The sequence below is a fragment of the Dendrobates tinctorius genome, unplaced genomic scaffold (genome assembly GCF_039654945.1).
Source record: "Dendrobates tinctorius isolate UK_male_01 unplaced genomic scaffold, ASM3965494v1 ptg000038l, whole genome shotgun sequence".
NCBI lineage: Eukaryota > Metazoa > Chordata > Amphibia > Anura > Dendrobatidae > Dendrobates > Dendrobates tinctorius.
The window spans coordinates 30940815-30963707 of record NW_027361706.1 but is presented as its reverse complement, the minus strand read 5'-3'; the positions used below and the strand labels follow the sequence as shown (position 1 = coordinate 30963707).

Sequence of the window (22893 nt, the reverse complement as noted above, 5' to 3'; positions counted from 1 at the left end):
GGGAAGAAGCGCTACTGTAAGCGCTGTTCCCGGCGGCAGGTGCTGAACGCGGCCGTCATTCTGCTCTCCTGCTCTGCCGGCAGTAGTGAGCAGGAGAGAATGAATGAAAACCCGACATGGGGTCCCCCTCAGTTTGTGAACCAACCAGACGAAACTTACAGCTGAGGGCTGCAGCCCCCAGCTGTAAGTTTCATCTGGTTGGTTCATAAACTGAGGGGGACCCCACGTCGGATTTTCATTCATTCTTTCTCTCCTGCTCACTACTGCCGTTAGAGCAGGAGAAAAGAATCACAGCCACGGTCAGCACCAGCCGCCGGGAACAGCACTTACAGTAGCGCTTCTTTCTGGCGCCATACGTGTGGTCCTGATGCGGCTCACATGCTGCACACAGTTGCCACACGTGTGCCACATGGAGGTACCACGTGTCCACATGGACACGGATAGCTCCGGTACCATTTTTTTGGACCGGAATTATCTGGATGTGTGAGACCGGCCATATACAGATCACAAATACGTTCTTGGCTTCAGACAGGAGCCTTCATTATGTGGCTGCTACTCCTGTCCGGAGTCGAGAAACGGTTTGTGATGTGTACCGTGGACTTCTGTGACACCCCAGAGTCCGGTTGTCACAGTGACATTACCTCCCTCTAATGGGTAAAGTCATGCTTGGAGGCAGAAAAGGGACCCCCATGCCAGGCAGCATAGATTAAATCACAATTTCCTGCTGCAGGTCAGAAAAGGGAGCTGCCTTATAAATTCTGGCCAGCAAAGGGGGTGGTGAGTCAGCTAGAAGTCAGGTGAACCGAATCCTGGCAGCACAGAGCCCTCTAAGAATCCTGCAATTACATACCAGCAGGAGACAGCATCCTTTCCAAAGACTCCTATTGAGACTGACAAGCCGTCCCAAGATGTTGATTCTGCTGCAGATTTACGTCTCCAAGTAAAAGAACTAACCAAAAGTGTGGCTACACTCACAAGAACTGTGCAGTTCCTGCAAGTGACTCCAAAGAAGAAGATCCAGGTGGCCTCCAGTCCAGATGACGTCCCGTGGCGACAGCAGAAGAGGATCCCGCCGACCAGAATGAGAGACAGCGATCGTTACGACGAAGACGGACAGCCCATCTGTGGCCGCTGCAACAAATGTCACCTTTTGAAACCCAAGGTGCAGTACCTGGGCCACGTGGTGAGCGCGGAAGGTGTGGCACCCGACCCTGACAAAGTCACCGTTATCCGGGACTGGCAAAGGCCCAGCACTAGCCATGAAGTGAGGCAATTTCTTGGGTTAGTAGGCTACTACCGAAGATTTATCAAGGACTTCACCAAGATAGCAGCACCGCTGCAAGATCTTCTAGTGGGCCAATCCAAGAAGGCCAAGAACAAAAATCTTCCGTTCGAGTGGAACAAAAGGATAGAAGAGTCCTTCACCAAGTTGAAATTGGCCCTCACAGGAGATGAGGTCCTGGCCTACCCTGACTATGACCAACCATTTGTTCTTTACACTGACGCCAGCAACGTGGGATTGGGAGCAGTGCTGTCACAAGTGCAGAAAGGCAGAGAGAGAGTGATTGCCTATGCCAGCAGGAAGCTTTGTCCCACTGAAAGGAACCCCGACAACTACAGTTCCTTTAAGCTGGAGTTCCTCGCCATAGTCTGGGCGGTAGCAGAGTGCTTCAAGCACTACTTGGCTTCCGCAAAGTTCACCATCTACACGGACAATAATCCGCTAACCCACCTTGAAACGGCAAAGCTCGGGGCACTTGAGCAGCGATGATGGCCCGGCTGTCCAACTACGAGTTCACCATCAAGTACCGAGCAGGACATAAGAATGCTAATGCGGATGCATTGTCCAGGATGCCCAATTCACCAGACGGGGGAGAAGATCTAAAAGAACTCGAAGAAATCGAGTTACCAGCCTTCCACCGTCCAATTGCAGCCCAGCGCTCTCAAGGAGTGAGGAATAAGCGCTTTGTCGTACGAGAAGTAATGCTGAATCCATTACCCCATCATGAGTGGGCAGAGACACAAGATAGTGATCCAGCTGTTCACCTAGTAAAGGAGTGCCTGGTAGAAGCTGATGCACACCCTGGTCCAGATGACCCAGAGGAAGCACAGCAACTGTGGAAGGAGAGAGGCAAGCTGTTTATCTACGAGGGTAAACTGTGTCGGAGGAACATCAACTCGCGCACACACGAACTGGTCTGGCAGGTGGTAGTCCCGAAGAGGGATGCGCCAATGGTCTTAGAGGCATACCACAGTGGAGCAGGACACTTCGGTTGGAAGAAGTTGGAAATTCTACTTCGTGAAAGATTCTACTGGGTTGGCATGAGGAGTTTCATTGAGAAGTGGTGCCGAGAATGTGGCCCATGTAACCTGCGCAGAAAAGACCGTAGCAGCCAGCGAGCCCCATTACAGCCAATTATCACAAAACAGCCGCTTGAACTGGTAGCCTTGGATTACGTGAAGTTAACTCCGAGTAGGAATGGCTACACCTATGCATTGACCATCGTTGACCATTACTCAAGATTCTTGGTAGTTGTGCCTGTTAAAGACCAAACAGCGAAGACAGAAGCTAAGGCATTTCAGCAACACTTTTGTCGACTGCACGGATACCCTGAACAAGTGCTCACCGACCAAGGTCCAGCCTTTGAGGCAGAAGTGTTCCAGGAGTTCTGTAACATGTACGGTTGCAAGAAAATCAGAACGACGCTGTACCATCCACAGACAAATGGCATGTGTGAGAAGATGAACCAAGTGGTAATTGACTTATTGAAGACCTTATCTCTGGAAGAACGAAACCAGTGCCCAGAGAAGTTGCCAGATCTGGTAGATCTATATAATCATATACCGGTAGACTCTACAAATTGCACTCTGGCCTACCTGATGAGAGAAAGACCTGGCTAATTACCCATTGATTTAGACATGGGAGTCTTAACACCTGAGACGACATCACCAGATGCAGGCTGGGATACAGAGCGGCAACAACAATACCGCAAAGTACAAGAATGTGAGGAGAAAAGTTTGTCCCAAGCAAGACAGAGACAGGAAAGAAATTACAACCAACACGCCCCTGCAGTTCCCTTGACACCAGGAGAACAAGTACTTAAAAGAAAGAGACGTGTTCACAAACTAGATGACCAGTGGGAAGCAGAGCCATACACTGTGATATCTTCAGACTTTAATAACACCAAAGTATGTATCATCAGCAAAGATGGAGGAGAAACCTTCGAAGCAGTCTCAAGAGATCATCTAAAGATGTGCCCTGATCAATTGAAGGACAAGAAAGAAGTGCAAGACACTCTACAACCCATAGTAGAGGTGGAAGAAAAGATTCAAACTATACTTGGAGAATTTCCTCGGACGTGGACACAAGTAAATCAGGCATTAGTAGTACCAGTACTAACCTTTCATCAGCCTACTGCACCAGATGAAGAAGAGACTCTAAATGAAATGGCTCCAGTAACAGATACCACATCTGCAGAGGATTGCGGAAATCTGTTCCCTGCTAATAGTGAATCTGACAATATCATGGCGAGTCTAGGAGTAGAGAGAAGGCAGTCGAGAATACCTATCTTACACAAGTCTACTTATAGTGTAGTGACTAATGCACCAACAGTAGACATCAGAGAACAGGTCACGTCATCAGAAATACCTATACTGCGTATATCCACTCATAGTACTAGAGGTCAGATCTCTGCCCATTACAGAGATTACGTAATGTAAATAAAGTAATAAGAATATATAATAGTAACCGTTAAGTATGAGAGCCTACAGAGACTTACTGTAAGAAACTTTTTAAGTATTCGCAATAACCAGTTAAAAGACAATTGGGCCACAGGACTATGTGTAGTCAGAACTGTATTTGTAAATAGTTACTCCAAAAAGGCCTTAAAAATAAGCCGCTGGCGTGGCCGAAAAGCAGGCCCATCTACAGAGTGCCCAGTAGCCACGCCCAGGGACGACACACAAAGTGGGTTAAGGCGGTTCCTACCAACCAAACTCCAGGTACAAGCACAAAGACAATTCCTGGACAGCAGCATAAGGACTGGTTGCTGCAGTAACTGTGCTACTGCTTTCTTTTTTCTTGTCTGGTTTTTGATAATTTTTGCAATTATTAAGACTTTGTAGATTTTCATTAATTGTTGCTGTTAACATTTCTTGTTATGTTTTCCTCAGTCCAGGAGTACTGAACTTAACTGGGGGGGGAATGTGACACCCCAGAGTCCAGTTGTCACAGTGACATTACCTCCCTCTAATGGGTAAAGTCATGCTTGGAGGCAGAAAAGGGACCCCCATGCCAGGCAGCATAGATTAAATCACAATTTCCTGCTGCAGGTCAGAAAAGGGAGCTGCCTTATAAATTCTGGCCAGCTGAGAGGGTTGTGAGTCAGCTAGAAGTCAGCTGAGGGGGTTGTCATGGAAACGAAGCAGCTGTGAGCTGTGAGGAAAAATGATAATGACAGTTAAACGTGAGGATGTGAGGTAAAAAAGATCTTTCTGGAAGATCCTGTCAGATGAAGACAGGGAGCTGATCTGTGAAGAGGGAAAGGACAAGAGCAGAGATTGAGAGACTCTAGGGAAGCTAAAATACTGCATATAGCAGACCCCTAAGTGAAGCACTAATAAAGAGAAAAGGGACATCAGAGTCCTAGGCTGACAGGAGCTGTAAGCTCTGATAGCCGAATCTGAAAGTACAGGGGATTGTAAATTCCTGCGCACATTGAACACCTGAGGGCACGTCAGCGGATAAGGAGCCCGGGGCCGACGGTGAAGAGAACGGTACCCATGGAATAGGCTCACGCTGACAGCTGTACAGGTTAGTGAAACCATCACGAATAGAGGGTCACAGCATCGATATATACGGCGGAGACACGCACACAAAGCGCAGAAAGGAAGGTCCTAAATCCCAACCTGGCAAGGTGGATCCCCTGAATGCCTCCAGGCGAGCCTGACTCATTCCATCACCTGCATGTGGTACTCCGGACTGCAACCAATTACCAGTAAAAGGTAAAGAAACTGCACCTCTCTGTGTCTTTCTCTCATTTCTCTGCACCCCAATGTTCACAGCCATTTTTACTATTTATTTAACATCTTTGCCCTGGGACTACAGCCCTACCTGTGGAGGGCTACAACATCATAGCTGCGCCCAACATCCATCCCTGAGAAGTGTGGCGCCCCTGAGGGTTCAGTCGCCACAGAGGTACTGCACCTCCTCCTGAGGTGTGGTACCCCACCATCCTTGTAAGGTGGAGACACCTGACCACACTCCAACACCTGCACCCCACACCACAAAGTAGTGTAGCAAAGCACCTTCGGCGGCTCCCTGCTTGGAGTGTAGCATAGCACCCCTTGGTGGCTCCCTGCTTGGAACACGAAATGTGCTGGGGGTGGGTGGAGTTTAGTTCACATAAAAGAGCGGGAAGAGTTGAGTGAGGCGTTCAGTCATTCATTCAGTCAGTGAGTGAGGATGTAGAAGGACAGAGTGTGAGACAGAGAAGATCCCCTGGAGAGGGATGGAAGGAGGAAGTGCTGCAGCAGGCCACAGTGATCTGGGTCTGCTGGCACAGGAAAGAGACAGAGAAAGGAAACTTGATTCTCCATTGGGAAGAAGTATTAGCACAGAACGTGAGGAGAATAAGAGAACAAGGACCAGGGTTAGAGGAGAACCCTTTTCAAGTTCTAAGCGCAAGGCCGGGGTCCGGTCCCCGAGGTTGTACGGATACTAATGGTCCTGCAGCAGACACCGGAGGAATAGAAGTAGTGACTAGAGTTGAGCGAAACGGGTCGAAAAAATTCAAAAGTCGCCGACTTTTGGCAAAGTCGGGTTTCATGAAACGAAACCCGACCCTAGGATGAGGTCGGCCACGAGGTCGGCGACTTACGCGCCAAAGTCGCGTTTCAAAAGTTTGTTTTGCGCTCTTTTTCAGCCAATCAGGATCCACGGACACTGTGGGCAATGTGATGACATAGGCAAGGGTCACCACCATCTTTCAGAAGGGCATGCAAGTGATTGGCTTGCTTTGGTGGTCGTCACAGGCGGTATAAAAGGGCGTGCACGCCGACCGCCATCTTACTTCTGCCGATCTTAGTATAGGGAGAGGTTGCTGCTGATTCTGTAGGGAGAGCGTTAGGCAGGGAAGAAGACAAAAAAACTGCTTCTGCTGCTAGCGATTTGGCCTGCACAACACACAAGTCACTGTGTGTGCAGTGCAAGGGGAGGCTATATTGTGGTGTATCAGTGGTGTTGGTTGTTGGGCTGCCTTCTAAGACACGCTGGCATTGCTGTTTACCCACTGCTCCGCAAACTGCTTTTTTAAAAGCAATCCAATCTCCCTTATCCTCTCGTCACTTTGGTCACAGGCAGCTGTGCCATCGAGCGTGTCACATAGCGCTCAGATATCAGTGGGCCGCACACAATCCACAAGTGTCCACTGTCCACAAGTGTACGCAGAGATTCAAAATCTCCATTATCCTCTCGTCACTTTGGTCACAGGCAGCTGTGCCATCGAGCGTGTCACATAGCGCTCAGATATCAGTGGGCCGCACACAATCCACAAGTGTCCAGTGTCCAAAAGTGTACGCAGAGATTCAAAATCTCCATTATCCTCTCGTCACTTTGGTCACAGGCAGCTGTGCCATCGAGCGTGTCACATAGCGCTCAGATATCAGTGGGCCGCACACAATCCACAAGTGTCCACTGTCCACAAATGTACGCAGAGATTCAAAATCTCCATTATCCTCTCGTCACTTTGGTCACAGGCAGCTGTGCCATCGAGCGTGTCACATAGCGCTCAGATATCAGTGGGCCGCACACAATCCACAAGTGTCCACTGTCCACAAGTGTACGCAGAGATTCAAAATCTCCATTATCCTCTCGTCACTTTGGTCACAGGCAGCTGTGCCATCGAGCGTGTCACATAGCGCTCAGATATCAGTGGGCCGCACACAATCCACAAGTGTCCACTGTCCACAAGTGTACGCAGAGATTCAAAATCTCCATTATCCTCTCATCGCTTTGGTCACAGGCAGCTGTGCCATCGAGCGTGTCACATAGCGCTCAGATATCAGTGGGCCGCACACAATCCACAAGTGTCCAGTGTCCAAAAGTGTACGCAGAGATTCAAAATCTCCATTATCCTCTCGTCACTTTGGTCACAGGCAGCTGTGCCATCGAGCGTGTCACATAGCGCTCAGATATCAGTGGGCCGCACACAATCCACAAGTGTCCAGTGTCCAAAAGTGTACGCAGAGATTCAAAATCTCCATTATCCTCTCGTCACTTTGGTCACAGGCAGCTGTGCCATCGAGCGTGTCACATAGCGCTCAGATATCAGTGGGCCGCACACAATCCACAAGTGTCCACTGTCCACAAGTGTACGCAGAGATTCAAAATCTCCATTATCCTCTCGTCACTTTGGTCACAGGCAGCTGTGCCATCGAGCGTGTCACATAGCGCTCAGATATCAGTGGGCCGCACACAATCCACAAGTGTCCAGTGTCCAAAAGTGTACGCAGAGATTCAAAATCTCCATTATCCTCTCGTCACTTTGGTCACAGGCAGCTGTGCCATCGAGCGTGTCACATAGCGCTCAGATATCAGTGGGCCGCACACAATCCACAAGTGTCCACTGTCCACAAGTGTGTGCAGAAATTCTAAAACTCCCCTGTCCTATAGACACCTTGTACCTTGTTTTACATTACTATATAGTTTGTTGGATTTTGTCTACATTTCTACCAAAAATGAGGAAGGCTGGTGGAAGAGGCCGTGGAATTGGGCGGGGGTTGGCAGCTGGTAATGATGGTGTTGGTGGTGGATCTGATGGTAGTGGCAAGAGCAAAATAGGACCAAATGCAGGAGGTGCTGACCCTGCGTCATCGTCTGTCTACATAAGGCCTCGAACGCTTAGTTTTCTAGGAGTTGGCAAACCGCTTTTAAAGGCAGAGCATCAGGAAAAAGTTTTGTCTTACATTGCTGACTCAGCCTCCAGCTCTATCGCCTCCTCTTCTTCAGTTGTAAAAAGTAAAAGCACTGAGTCGTCATTGGAGGCTCATGTTCATGAACCACACCTTTCCTTGTGTCCTTCACCCCAACCAAGATTGAAGGATGACGCAGGCCATACTACTGATTACTCCATGGAGCTGTTTTCACATACCATGCCTGGATTATCAAGTCAAATGGTGAATTACCCAGGCCAAGATGAATCTGACATGGAGTGCACTGATGCACAGCCGCTGATGGATGATTCTGCTGGTACATTCACTCAGAGCACTACATTGTCCTCGCAGTGTACAGAGCCAGATTTTGACCCTGATGAGACTCAGGTGCCCCTTCCCGCACACTATACCACCATACACGGTGACACAGAGAAAGGTGCACATGACATAGAAGAGGAGGTGATGGATGACCCAGTTGTTGACCCAGATTGGCATCCATTGGGGGAAGAGGGTGCTGCTTCCAATAGCTCAGATGAGGAGCATCCACAGCAGACATCGACATCGCAACAGCTGTTATCTGGCAGGCCCGGAGCACTCCAAAGACAGGTTCCAAACATCAAAAGAGTTGCTGGACAGCTTGTCCAGAGGGTCAAAAGATCACAGCGTGCTAGGCCGCAAAATGTCTGCCAAAGTAGGAAGAGTGCAGTGTGGCACTTTTTTGAACAAAATCCTCATGATCAGGCCAAGGTTATCTGTAAGAAGTGCGCAAAGACCTTTAGCCGAGGGAAAAATCTGAAAAATTTGAATACCAGTTGCATGCTTAGACATTTAACCAGCATGCACTTGCAAGCGTGGACACAACACCAAACCTCAAGTGCCACATGTGCAACTGATCACAACGAAGGTAGTCAGCAATGCTACATTGTTTCCCCCACTGTAAGCACACCGGTTAGCACAGCAGCAAATGTTGAGGTGTCGTTGCAAGGCCACAGCAGTCAGGGAATCCCACTGTTATATCAACGAAAGACTGATTCTAGGCCATCAGAAAGAACACCAACTCCATCACCATCATCAACCCTCTCTCAGTCCGCCCTGTCCACCGCTACTTCCACCATATGCAGCTCTCAAGTCCAGCTCACCCTCCCAGACACTATGAGTAGGTCAAGAAAGTACTCAGTCTCTCATCCGCGTACACTGGGTTTGAACGCCCACATTGCCAAACTAATCTCGTTTGAGATGATGCCCTTTCGGTTGGTGGAAAGCACAGCTTTCCGCGAACTCATGGCCTATGCAGTACCACGCTATGACCTACCCAGTCGCCACTTCTTCTCTCGCAAAGCCATCCCAGCCCTCCACCATCATGTGAAAGACCGCATTGTCCATGCACTCAAGCAGTCAGTGAGTGGAAAGGTGCACCTCACAACTGATGCATGGTCCAGTCGGCATGGCCAGGGCCGTTACGTGTCCATCACTGCGCACTGGGTTAATGTGGTGGATGCAGGGTCCACAGGGGACAGCGGTGGTGGGACAGTGCTGCCTAGCCCACGGTCTAGGAAACAGTTGGCTGTAGGCGTTCGACCCTCCTCCTCCTCCAGAAGCAACAGCTCGTCCACAGAGCGCAGTCTTACGAGCACTCCATCTGCAGCTGCCACTGTTGCACACGATGTGTCCCCCTATCGAGCAGCTAGTGGAAAGCGTCAGCAGGCTGTGTTGCAGATGATGTGTTTGGGCGACAGACACACCGCCGAGGTGCTGGCCGAGTACTTGAAGCGACAAACTGAGTCATGGCTGGGCAGTGTACATCTTGAGGCAGGCAAGGTAGTTAGTGATAACGGCCGTAATTTTGTGGCAGCCATAGCCCTTTCAAAACTCAGCCACATACCTTGCTTGGCTCACACCTTGAACCTGGTGGTGCAGTGCTTCCTCAAAAATTATCCGGAGTTAACAGCCCTGCTCCAGAAGGTGCGAAGTCTGTGCGCGCACATCCGCCGGTCGCCTGTACACTCCGTTCGTATGCAGAAGCTGCAGCGATTGCTCCACCTTCCCAACCACCGCCTCATTATCGACATTGCAACAAGGTGGAACTCCACCCTGCACATGGTGGAGCGGCTGTGCGAGCAGAGGCAGGCCATAATGCATTTGTGGGAGGATACACGGCCAGGCACTTTGAGAGCAGACATGGAGTTGACAGGCGTGCAGTGGTCGAAGCTGAAAGACCTTTGTAAAGTCCTTCAGTGTTTTGAGGAATGCACACGGCTGGTAAGCGCAGACGACGCCATCCTAAGCATGAGCATCCCACTTATGCGTCTGCTCATGCAAACTTTGACGCACCTTAAGGAGCAGGCGTCTGCAGCCAATGTTGATGAGGAGGAAGAGGAGGAGGGAATCCTTGATGACATTCAGCCATTGTCTGCTCAGGGACCTCTCCTGGACGAGGTGGAGGAAGAAGAGGAGGAGGAGGAGGAGGATGATGTTGATGATTACTTAGGGGAGGAGGATGCATCTCGTGGGGCAAGTGAAAATGTTGGCGTGGCAAGGTCTGGTACAGGGTTTGTGCGTGACTGGAGGGATGTGGATTTGCCAGAAAGTGCTCCTCCACCCAGCACTCGCAGTGCATCATTGACACCGGGAACATTGGCCCACATGTCAGATTATGCCTTGCGGATCCTAAAAAGGGACCCTCGCATTGCCAAAATGATGAACGATGACGACTACTGGTTGGCCAGCATCCTGGATCCACGCTATAAAGGCAAATTACAAAACATCATGCCACAGGAGAACCTTGACCTAATATTGGCTAATAAACAAGCAACTCTGGTAAATCGGTTGCTTGAGGCATTCCCAGCACACAGCAGCGGTGATGGTTCTCACACGAGCCGTACGGGCCGGGGGCAGCTTGGCAGAGGTGTTCGTGGTGCACACAGCAGAAGTGGCGTTGGAGACAGGGGTTTCATGACAATGTTGTGGACTGATTTTTCAAATACCGCTCACACAACTGGTAATACTGCATCGATGGAAAGTGACAGGAGACAGCAGTTGTCAACTATGGTTACAAGCTACTTTTCCTCCCATATCGATGTTCTCCCACACAGGTCATTCCCCTTTCACTATTGGGCCGCTAAACTGGACACCTGGCCTGAATTGGCCCAATATGCCTTACAGGAGCTCGCTTGCCCAGCTGCAAGTGTGCTATCGGAAAGAGTCTTCAGTGCAGCTGGATCAATCCTGACAGAAAAAAGGACCCGTCTGTCAACCCAAAATGTGGATGATCTAACCTTCATTAAAATAAACCACGCATGGGTTTCCAAGGATTTTGTCCCACCTTCCCCTGATGACACATAGGGTGACAGAAAAATGGCTTGCTTTGGTCCACCTCTTCCTGGTACTTCACCTATTTCGCCTTTTGCATCAGTTGAATGTCCAACATCAACATATGCCACTTTCTAAAACTCCCTAACTGTGCTGCCTCCCCACCCATGGCCGGGGTCACCACCTAGCGCACGACACCGTGCGAGTGCCGTTGCCCTGGACAGGTGGGTAGGCCGACTCTTGGGCGCGGGCACTGGCACAGGGTCCCTCATAGTGCAATCAAGTGTCTCTGACGGTGGTGGTGCACACCCGCCGTCAGACACACCGCTGTACTATGAGGGGCCCAGTGCCAGTACCGACGCCCACGAGTGGGCCCCCCTTGCTTGGCCAGTGCCCCAGCATTTGCAATCTTTACCTCTCCCTGCTCCTCCACTGTGTAATCTGGGCCGTCAAATCCATACTGTGCCTGACACCGTCTGAGCCTGCCTCCTGATGTATAGACATATATTTTGAATGTGTACGCTATCCATACATGTTATCCGGGGATACGTTACCCCTTCTAAACTTTGTGCAATGACGTGCAATCCATACTGGGCCTAACACCGTCTGAGCCTGCCTCATGCTGTATAGACATATATTTTGAATGTGTACGCTATCCATACATGTTATCTGGGGATACGGTACCCCTTCTAACCTTTGTGCAATGACGTGCAATCCATACTGGGCCTAACACCGTCTGAGCCTGCCTCATGCTGTATAGACATATATTTTGAATGTGTACGCTATCCATACATGTTATCCGGGGATACGGTACCCCTTCTAACCTTTGTGCAATGACGTGCAATCCATACTGGGCCTAACACCGTCTGAGCCTGCCTCATGCTGTATAGACATATATTTTGAATGTGTACGCTATCCATACATGTTATCCGGGGATACGGTACCCCTTCTAACCTTTGTGCAATGACGTGCAATCCGTACTGGGCCTAACACCATCTGAGCCTGCCTCATGCTGTATAGACATATATTTTGAATGTGTACGCTATCCATACATGTTATCCGGGGATACGGTACCCCTTCTAACCTTTGTGCAATGACGTGCAATCCATACTGGGCCTAACACCGTCTGAGCCTGCCTCATGCTGTATAGACATATATTTTGAATGTGTACGCTCTCCATACATGTTATCCAGGGATACGGTACCCTTTCTAACCTTTGTGCAATCACGTGCAATCCATACTGGGCCTAACACCGTCTGAGCCTGCCTCATGCTGTATAGACATATATTTTGAATGTGTACGCTATCCATACATGTTATCCGGGGATACGGTACCCCTTCTAACCTTTGTGCAATGACGTGCAATCCATACTGGGCCTAACACCGTCTGAGCCTGCCTCCTGCTGTATAGACATATATTTTGAATGTGTACGCTATCCATACATGTTATCCAGGGATACGGTACCCTTTCTAACCTTTGTGCAATGACGTGCAATCCATACTGGGCCTAACACCGTCTGAGCCTGCCTCATGCTGTATAGACATATATTTTGAATGTGTACGCTATCCATACATGTTATCCGGGGATACGGTACCCCTTCTAACCTTTGTGCAATGACGTGCAATCCATACTGGGCCTAACACCGTCTGAGCCTGCCTCATGCTGTATAGACATATATTTTGAATGTGTACGCTATCCATACATGTTATCCAGGGATACGGTACCCTTTCTAACCTTTGTGCAATGACGTGCAATCCATACTGGGCCTAACACCGTCTGAGCCTGCCTCATGCTGTATAGACATATATTTTGAATGTGTACGCTATCCATACATGTTATCCGGGGATACGGTACCCCTTCTAACCTTTGTGCAATGACGTGCAATCCATACTGGGCCTAACACCGTCTGAGCCTGCCTCATGCTGTATAGACATATATTTTGAATGTGTACATGTTATCCGGGGATACGGTACCCCTTCTAACCTTTGTGCAATGACGTGCAATCCATACTGGGCCTAACACCGTCTGAGCCTGCCTCATGCTGTATAGACATATATTTTGAATGTGTACGCTATCCATACATGTTATCCAGGGATACGGTACCCTTTCTAACCTTTGTGCAATGACGTGCAATCCATACTGGGCCTAACACCGTCTGAGCCTGCCTCATGCTGTATAGACATATATTTTGAATGTGTACGCTATCCATACATGTTATCCAGGGATACGGTACCCTTTCTAACCTTTGTGCAATGACGTGCAATCCATACTGGGCCTAACACCGTCTGAGCCTGCCTCATGCTGTATAGACATATATTTTGAATGTGTACGCTATCCATACATGTTATCCGGGGATACGGTACCCCTTCTAACCTTTGTGCAATGATGTGCAATCCATACTGGGCCTAACACCGTCTGAGCCTGCCTCATGCTGTATAGACATATATTTTGAATGTGTACGCTATCCATACATGTTATCCGGGGATACGGTACCCCTTCTAACCTTTGTGCAATGACGTGCAATCCATACTGGGCCTAACACCCTCTGAGCCTGCCTCATGCTGTATAGACATATATTTTGAATGTGTACGCTATCCATACATGTTATCCGGGGATACGGTACCCCTTCTAACCTTTGTGCAATGACGTGCAATCCATACTGGGCCTAACACCGTCTGAGCCTGCCTCATGCTGTATAGACATTTATTTTGAATGTGTACGCTATCCATACATGTTATCCAGGGATACGGTACCCTTTCTAACCTTTGTGCAATCACGTGCAATCCATACTGGGCCTAACACCGTCTGAGCCTGCCTCATGCTGTATAGACATATATTTTGAATGTGTACGCTATCCATACATGTTATCCGGGGATACGGTACCCTTTCTAACCTTTGTGCAATGACGTGCAATCCATACTGGGCCTAACACCGTCTGAGCCTGCCTCATGCTGTATAGACATATATTTTGAATGTGTACGCTATCCATACATGTTATCCAGGGATACGGTACCCTTTCTAACCTTTGTGCAATGACGTGCAATCCATACTGGGCCTAACACCGTCTGAGCCTGCCTTATGCTGTATAGACATATATTTTGAATGTGTACGCTATCCATACATGTTATCCGGGGATACGGTACCCCTTCTAACCTTTGTGCAATGATGTGCAATCCATACTGGGCCTAACACCGTCTGAGCCTGCCTCATGCTGTATAGACATATATTTTGAATGTGTACGCTATCCATACATGTTATCCGGGGATACGGTACCCCTTCTAACCTTTGTGCAATGACGTGCAATCCATACTGGGCCTAACACCCTCTGAGCCTGCCTCATGCTGTATAGACATATATTTTGAATGTGTACGCTATCCATACATGTTATCCGGGGATACGGTACCCCTTCTAACCTTTGTGCAATGACGTGCAATCCATACTGGGCCTAACACCGTCTGAGCCTGCCTCATGCTGTATAGACATTTATTTTGAATGTGTACGCTATCCATACATGTTATCCAGGGATACGGTACCCTTTCTAACCTTTGTGCAATCACGTGCAATCCATACTGGGCCTAACACCGTCTGAGCCTGCCTCATGCTGTATAGACATATATTTTGAATGTGTACGCTATCCATACATGTTATCCGGGGATACGGTACCCCTTCTAACCTTTGTGCAATGACGTGCAATCCATACTGGGCCTAACACCGTCTGAGCCTGCCTCATGCTGTATAGACATATATTTTGAATGTGTACGCTATCCATACATGTTATCCAGGGATACGGTACCCTTTCTAACCTTTGTGCAATGACGTGCAATCCATACTGGGCCTAACACCGTCTGAGCCTGCCTTATGCTGTATAGACATATATTTTGAATGTGTACGCTATCCATACATGTTATCCGGGGATACGGTACCCCTTCTAACCTTTGTGCAATGACGTGCAATCCATACTGGGCCTAACACCGTCTGAGCCTGCCTCATGCTGTATAGACATATATTTTGAATGTGTACGCTATCCATACATGTTATCCGGGGATACGGTACCCCTTCTAACCTTTGTGCAATGACGTGCAATCCATACTGGGCCTAACACCGTCTGAGCCTGCCTCATGCTGTGTAGACATATATTTTGAATGTGTACGCTATCCATACATGTTATCCAGGGATATGGTACCCTTTCTAACCTTTGTGCAATGACGTGCAATCCATACTGGGCCTAACACCGTCTGAGCCTGCCTCATGCTGTATAGACCTATATTTTGAATGTGTACGCTATCCATACGTTATCCGGGGATACGGTACCCTTTCTAACCTTTGTGCAATGACGTGCAATCCATACTGGGCCTAACACCGTCTGAGCCTGCCTCATGCTGTATAGACATATATTTTGAATGTGTACGCTATCCATACATGTTATCCGGGGATACGGTACCCCTTCTAACCTTTGTGCAATGACGTGCAATCCATACTGGGCCTAACACCGTCTTAGCCTGCCTCATGCTGTATAGACATATATTTTGAATGTGTACGCTATCCATACATGTTATTCGGGGATACGGTACCCCTTCTAACCTTTGTGCAATGACGTGCAATCCATACTGGGCCTAACACCGTCTGAGCCTGCCTCATGCTGTATAGACATATATTTTGAATGTGTACGCTATCCATACATGTTATCCAGGGATACGGTACCCTTTCTAACCTTTGTGCAATGACGTGCAATCCATACTGGGCCTAACACCGTCTGAGCCTGCCTCATGCTGTATAGACATATATTTTGAATGTGTACGCTATCCATACATGTTATCCAGGGATACGGTACCCTTTCTAACCTTTGTGCAATGACGTGCAATCCATACTGGGCCTAACACCGTCTGAACCTGCCTCATGCTGTATAGACATATATTTTGAATGTGTACGCTATCCATACATGTTATCCGGGGATACGGTACCCCTTCTAACCTTTGTGCAATGACGTGCAATCCATACTGGGCCTAACACCGTCTGAGCCTGCCTCATGCTGTATAGACATATATTTTGAATGTGTACGCTATCCATACATGTTATCCGGGGATACGGTACCCCTTCTAACCTTTGTGCAATGACGTGCAATCCATACTGGGCTTAACACCGTCTTAGCCTGCCTCATGCTGTATAGACATATATTTTGAATGTGTACGCTATCCATACATGTTATCCAGGGATACGGTACCCTTTCTAACCTTTGTGCAATCACGTGCAATCCATACTGGGCGTGAGAACGGCTGGCGAGCTGTTAAGCAAGCTACAGCACCTGTCCAGACAAGTACAGGGATTCCCTAGCGAGGAGACTTATTTGATTGTTTTCTATGTTGGGACAGCAATTTTTGGGGAGCACTATACTCTGGAGAATGATAGATGGGGCCCACCATACACTGGAACATTCCAAAGGTGGACATCAGACACTGGAGCAGCATTTACAGGGCCCATTATACACTAGAGCATTAGAAATGCGGCCCATTATGTTTGGAGCATTATTTGGGCCCATAAGACAGTGGAGCTTCATCCATGGGGACCAACATATACTGTAGCATTATGTGGAGCTCATCATATACTGTTTCAAACATTATATGGGACCAATGATTTTGTATGGAGAAATAGATAAACCTGCAGCCAGCCCTCCCCCCCCACAAATTTAGCCAAATAACCCCCATTTTTCAGTGCGTAACTTGTATTATGAAGTTAATTAAGGTTGACAAGCTTAAGTAAGAAGAATTGATGCTTTTGGCATTCAAATGGGCACTGTAGGTGTGTTTCCTGTCCTCCTCTCACTGCCGACTTTTATTCCCCATTGACTTACATTGGGTTTCGTGTTTCGGGACGACCCCGACTTTTCCCTATAATCGGACGATCTTGCTCGACCCGACTTTTGGAAAAGTCGGGTTTCACGAAACGAAACGCGACCCTAAAAAAGCAAAAGTCGCTCAACTCTAGTAGTGACCACTTTATTCCCACACAAGACTTGGGGGCACAACAGCACCATATTAGTGAGCCGGGACTTAGTAGCAAGGAGTCCCCGAAGCAGGCCACAGCTGTCTGCCATACAAGTAGAGTTCATAGGAACATCTGACAGGAGGAACTCCAGTGTAACTCAGTACTAGGAGTACTTCATTCAAAGGCGCTATAAGAAGAGATGTTCAGAAAAGGCACATATGTTGGCGGAGTGTTGGAAAGGAGTACTTCATCTTGCCTGGAAGTTGGCTGAGCTCCGGGAGGACACGGAATGGATGTGGGCATCTGTACCTGCAACAGACTGTGAGTAAAGCTTTGGAACTACATGCCCTGGTGTCCTCCACTTATTCCTGCGCCAAACTGCCCAGCCCGGCTACATCCCTTGCGCCTGACACTACACCATCTACGTGTCACTCCACCTACACTGCCCTGGGACTACAGCCCTGCCTGTGGAGGGCTATAACATCACTGCTGCACCACACCATCTGTCCCAGAGGATTTGTCTGCAGCGTCGGCTTACATCTCTATTGCCGAACACCACAGGTGGCGTCACGAATCACTCATCATAAGCACACTGAACATTCCCCTTTTACAATGGGCGCTCAGGGCCATGGGCCGAGTCATCTCCCATTGAGGCTCATTGGGCCCGGTACCGAGTACCCCACAGTCCTGGGTGTGAAGGCGTCCCAGAAGCAACACCGCAGCGCTGGTCCCCTCAGACTAGAATACCACAGGTGGCATCACGTATTTCACCATCTAATAACTTTGTTTTCTTTTTTTAACACATAAATACCACACAACTTTCCCCTATTTTATTACTGGACGCCTCTCGGGCACGGACCAGGTCGCCGCCATGACACCGTCCCCCATTGATGTCGACGAGCCCGATACCGAGTACCCCCAGGCCCCGCGGGTGCACCACTTCCAATAAAGGTAACTCATAATTTGCTGAATATTGTAACTATTTACCGGGTAGCATACTAACACCTTGTAATTTCTTCAATCAGTTATTAACGCGCCTCTTCCCTAAGTGACTTCTCTGCCATCTCTCATCTAGAGGTAACATAGTAACATAGTTATTAAGGTTGAAGGAAGACTTTAAGACCATCTAGTTCAACCCATATCCTATCCTAATTTGCCCTAACTTGTTGATCCAGAGGCAGGAAAAAAAACCATGTGGCAAACAGTAAGCTTCACATTGTGGAAAAAAGTTCCTTCCCAACTCCACATACGGCAATCAGACTAGTTCCCTGGATCAACGCAATATTAAGGAAACTAGTGTATATACCCTGTAATATTATACTTTTCAAGAAAGGCATCCAGGCCCTTCTTATATTTTAGTAGGGAATCACTCATTACAACATCATATGGCAGAGAGTTCCATAGTCTCACTGCTCTTACAGTAAAGAATCCGGGTCTGTGAGTATGCTTAAACCTTCTTTCCTCCATTCTTTCTTCTTTCCTCTATTCTACCTCCTGAGCTCCACCTAAACTCCATCCCTTCCTTTGGAAACATACAAATATAACACATTGCTAGAGTAGCCCCAACTGCTATTTAGAAGTTTCTGGGATTCAGTTTACAGCTTTGGAGAATAGAAGAAATACACAGACTGTTTTCCAACCATCTCCATGGGCTTGTCAGAGTGTTCTTGTATTTTATACCCTTAACGAATAGAGGCCTTCTGTGCATAACTTTAGGCGCTTCTTACATGATAGCAAATAGAAGTCAGAGCTGCAGAAAAAAAAAATGTTAAAAATAAGAGAAATGGATTGGCACTGATAACTAAAGCAGATTAGGAGTAGAAGTTGCATGTTTGCATGTCTTCAGCTATTTCTCTTGTGAGTCAGCACTATAACAGCAACACGTGGTGCTCAACAGGTCCAAGTTATTTACAGAGAGCAAAAATAGAAAAAGCTATGCCTCTCACGCCGAGTCTAAGACAATCCTTTATTTCTTACCGGACAGAGGATACACAAGGAAAAAGCAACGTCCGTTTCATGCTATCAGTCCCTTCTTCCAGCCTGAAATAATTTGTCCTCCAGATCAGTCAAACCTCTCAAAAGTTCTTCAATGCGTGTTCTCCTGAGAACTTCCACATCCATTAATATTTGGCAGGCCTAAGACGCTAAACCCTTCCTTAGGGCTCTACCACAGGACCACATTTTCGGTCCCAGAGCTATCCGTTAAAAAAAAACAAAAAACAGATTGCACTTGGACCAATGTATTCAATGAGACAGTACAGATGACCGATTTTTTTCACTGACCAAATTTTTGTGTTCAAAAAATTGCAGCATGCACAATTTTCCTTCAGATATCAGATGAGATTCACCCTTTCAAGTCTATGGGTGTTAGAAAAAAAATCAGACGCCACAGTACAGCATCTGATTCTTATGGATATATTGCATTTCTGTTACATAGGAAATTGTAACTGGTCTTGTAAATGATTAATAGCTGTTGCAGAAAAAAAACAGATTGCATATGGACTGCACACAGATGACAAAAGAGAAAAAAGTCCCAATTTTCTTGATGGAGCTTTGAACGATTTTTTTATACGGTTGTTTGACCCTACGCTAACTCTAACATACGCCTTTCCAGCTAAGCCTAACATACCCCTTTCCAGCTAAGCCACATCTTTCCTGGGAGGCCATGTTCCCTTTCATGAATAAGCCTCAAACACTGCTTTAAAGTATCTATATAAAAAAGGTTAAAAAAAATCATTGCAAAAATGTAAGTCAGACGGCACGTGGACGTATACAATCCAATGGAGGTGTACACCCATTTTTGTTTATTTTCATGAATTCTTGTTTTAAAAATGGATGACAAATGGAAGGCTTTCCTTTTCCAATTAAGCGAATTCTAAGTCGGTCATGTAAATGTAGCCTAATGGGCTTCTAAGTTCCAGCAATAGACAACTTGTGTCTAGCAAAAGTCAACTTTAATTTGTGGAGGCCATCACCTAATGGAGTGGACAATAAATATGAATTAATAGTTAATATATTAAATTAATTTTAATATCTCATTAAAAAATGTGTTCAAAATTGCTTTCCTTTAACATAACAAAATAAGGACTAAATACTTACGGTTTCCCCTGTTACCCCGATGCCTCGCACTCTCTGCTTTCCGCCAATATTTGTTGGCAGGGCTGCAGTGGTGACCTCCTGTGTGCAGCCAATCACTTGGCTCAGCAGTCTTGTGCTGTCCATCTCACTATGACTGCTGAGCCCAGTAATTGGCTGCAGACGGGATGCCACCGCTGCAACCCTGTCGATAAGTGCTGGAGTGAAGCAGAGGGAGTACATCGCCGGAGCGGCAGGTGCAACCGTAGGCAACCAAGGCTCGCACTGAACTCCACCACTATTACATAGATGATCTCACCTGTTTTCAACAATGCCATTAGCAGATATATTGCATGGACTTGATGTAAAATTGCTGTCTGTGTCCCATGAACAGGACAATAGTGCTGAGGAGTTATAAGTGCAGTCGAGATGAGCTGAAATGACAGAAGATAAGGCATGATCATATGCTGTGTTATCGCCTTCAAAAGTATCATATTTAGAGGTTTATTCACCGGATATTATTTAGTATTTGGAGAGTATCTGTCTGTACCGGATCAGAGATTTATAGAAAATTAACAGCAAATGTTTCATCTGAGTGTTGACACACTGTCACCATCTGGAAAAATGGTACTTTCTTTCATCATTCTGACAGAATGTTCCTCCCTCGCTCAGTGGCAAGTGCCACCTAGGAGAGCTAACTACCCAATAAGTCAACAATTGAACCTTTAATGAGCCTTGAAACAGAACCAAGGATAAAAGCCAAGCCAGAAACTCATTTACGGATCTCCGGTTTCTGGGTGTTTGCTCCTCATCAGTGTAAAGCAAAGTCTGGCTGGTTAAGGCCTGTTTCACACTTGCTTTTTTTTGCAGCGCGTTTTTCCCGCAAAAAAACGCATTGAAAAACGCATACAAAAGCATACAACTGCTGCGTTTTTTTCAAGCATTTTTATGAGCATGCATGAAAAAAACGCAGCGTTTTTATGCGTTTGTATGCGTTTTTAGTGCGTTTTTACCGCGTTTGCGTTTTTTTCCAACATTAGGTGGCCCCTCACACTAACCCAAACCATGACTTTACTAACCCTAACCCTAACCCTAACCCTAACCCTGACCCTAACCCTAACCCTTAACCAAACCATACTTAACCCTAACCCTGACCCTTAACCAAACCATACTTAACCCTAACCCAAACCCTAACTAACCTTAACCCTAACCCTAACCCTAACCCTGACCCTAACCCTAACCCTAACCCTAACCCTAACCCTGACCCTAACCCTTAACCAAACCATACTTAACCCTAACCCTGACCCTAACCCTTAACCAAACCATACTTAACCCTAACCCAAACCCTAACTAACCTTAACCCTAACCCTAACCCTGACCCTAACCCTAACCCTAACCCTGACCCTAACCCTTAACCAAACCATACTTAACCCTAACCCAAACCCTAACTAACCTTAACCCTAACCCTAACCCTGACCCTAACCCTAATCCTGACCCTAACCCTTAACCAAACCATACTTAACCCTAACCCTGACCCTAACCCTGACCCTAACCCTTAACCAAACCATACTTAACCTTAACCCTAACCCTAACCCTGACCCTAACCCTAACCCTAACCCTAACCCTGACCCTAACCCTTAACCAAACCATACTTAACCCTAACCCTGACCTTAACCCTGACCCTAACCCTAACCCTGACCCTAACCCTTAACCAAACCATACTTAACCCTAACCCTGACCCTAACCCTGACCCTAACCCTTAACCAAACCATACTTAACCCTAACCCTGACCCTAACCCTGACCCTAACCCTAACCCTAACCCTAACCCTGACCCTAACCCTTAACCAAACCATACTTAACCCTAACCCTGACCCTAACCCTAACCCTAACCCTGACCCTAACCCTTAACCAAACCATACTTAACCCTAACCCTGACCCTAACCCTAACCCTGACCCTAACCCTAACCCTAAACCCCCTTAACTAACCCTAACTTTACCCAAACCCCTAAATTCCATTGTCTAAACTAATGGTAAAAAAAAAAACGCATGTGCAAAAAAACGCATACATAAGCATGCCAATGCGCACATATGCTCACCATAGACTTATAATGGGTGTCTTGCTGTAAAAAAACGCATTGCGCGCGCATGCGTTTTTTTGAGGCAAATCGGACGCACAAAAAATGCAGCAAGTTGCATTTTGTGCGCCCGAGCGCATACCGCAAAAAAACGCATGCGCGGTAAAACGCGTACAAACGCATGTGTATGCGCACATAAGCGCATCCCATGCAAAGTATAGGAAAAAAAAACGCATGCGCTATTTAGCGCTAAATTACCGCGAAAAAAAACGCAAATGTGAAACCAGCCTAAGTTTGACATCCTTGAGGTAACTGCTGGGAAACGGTGGCCCTCCATTACACAGACCAAGAGTCTATAGTTTTATTAGCAATGCTACCTACATGGTTAAATATATAAATTAGCTGTATCACAGAATGAAAGAAACTATCTCATAAGTGCCACCTGGGGAGGAAGCTACAACTATAGTAACTCTAGTTAGTTATTTTCTTTCGTTCATCAAGAAAAATAATGTGTATACT

The 22893-nt window shown here is 47.2% G+C and overlaps 1 protein-coding gene across 1 annotated transcript in view; it reads right to left on the bottom strand.

Moving 5' to 3' along the window:
* IL2RB (interleukin 2 receptor subunit beta) overlaps window positions 1-22893 on the bottom strand; it is a 129006-nt gene that overhangs the window by 67339 nt on the left and 38774 nt on the right. The window contains exon 3 of the mRNA XM_073574344.1: window positions 20618-20732. Within this exon, the coding sequence (XP_073430445.1) occupies window positions 20618-20732 (115 nt within the window). The remainder of the gene's footprint in view (window positions 1-20617; window positions 20733-22893) is intronic.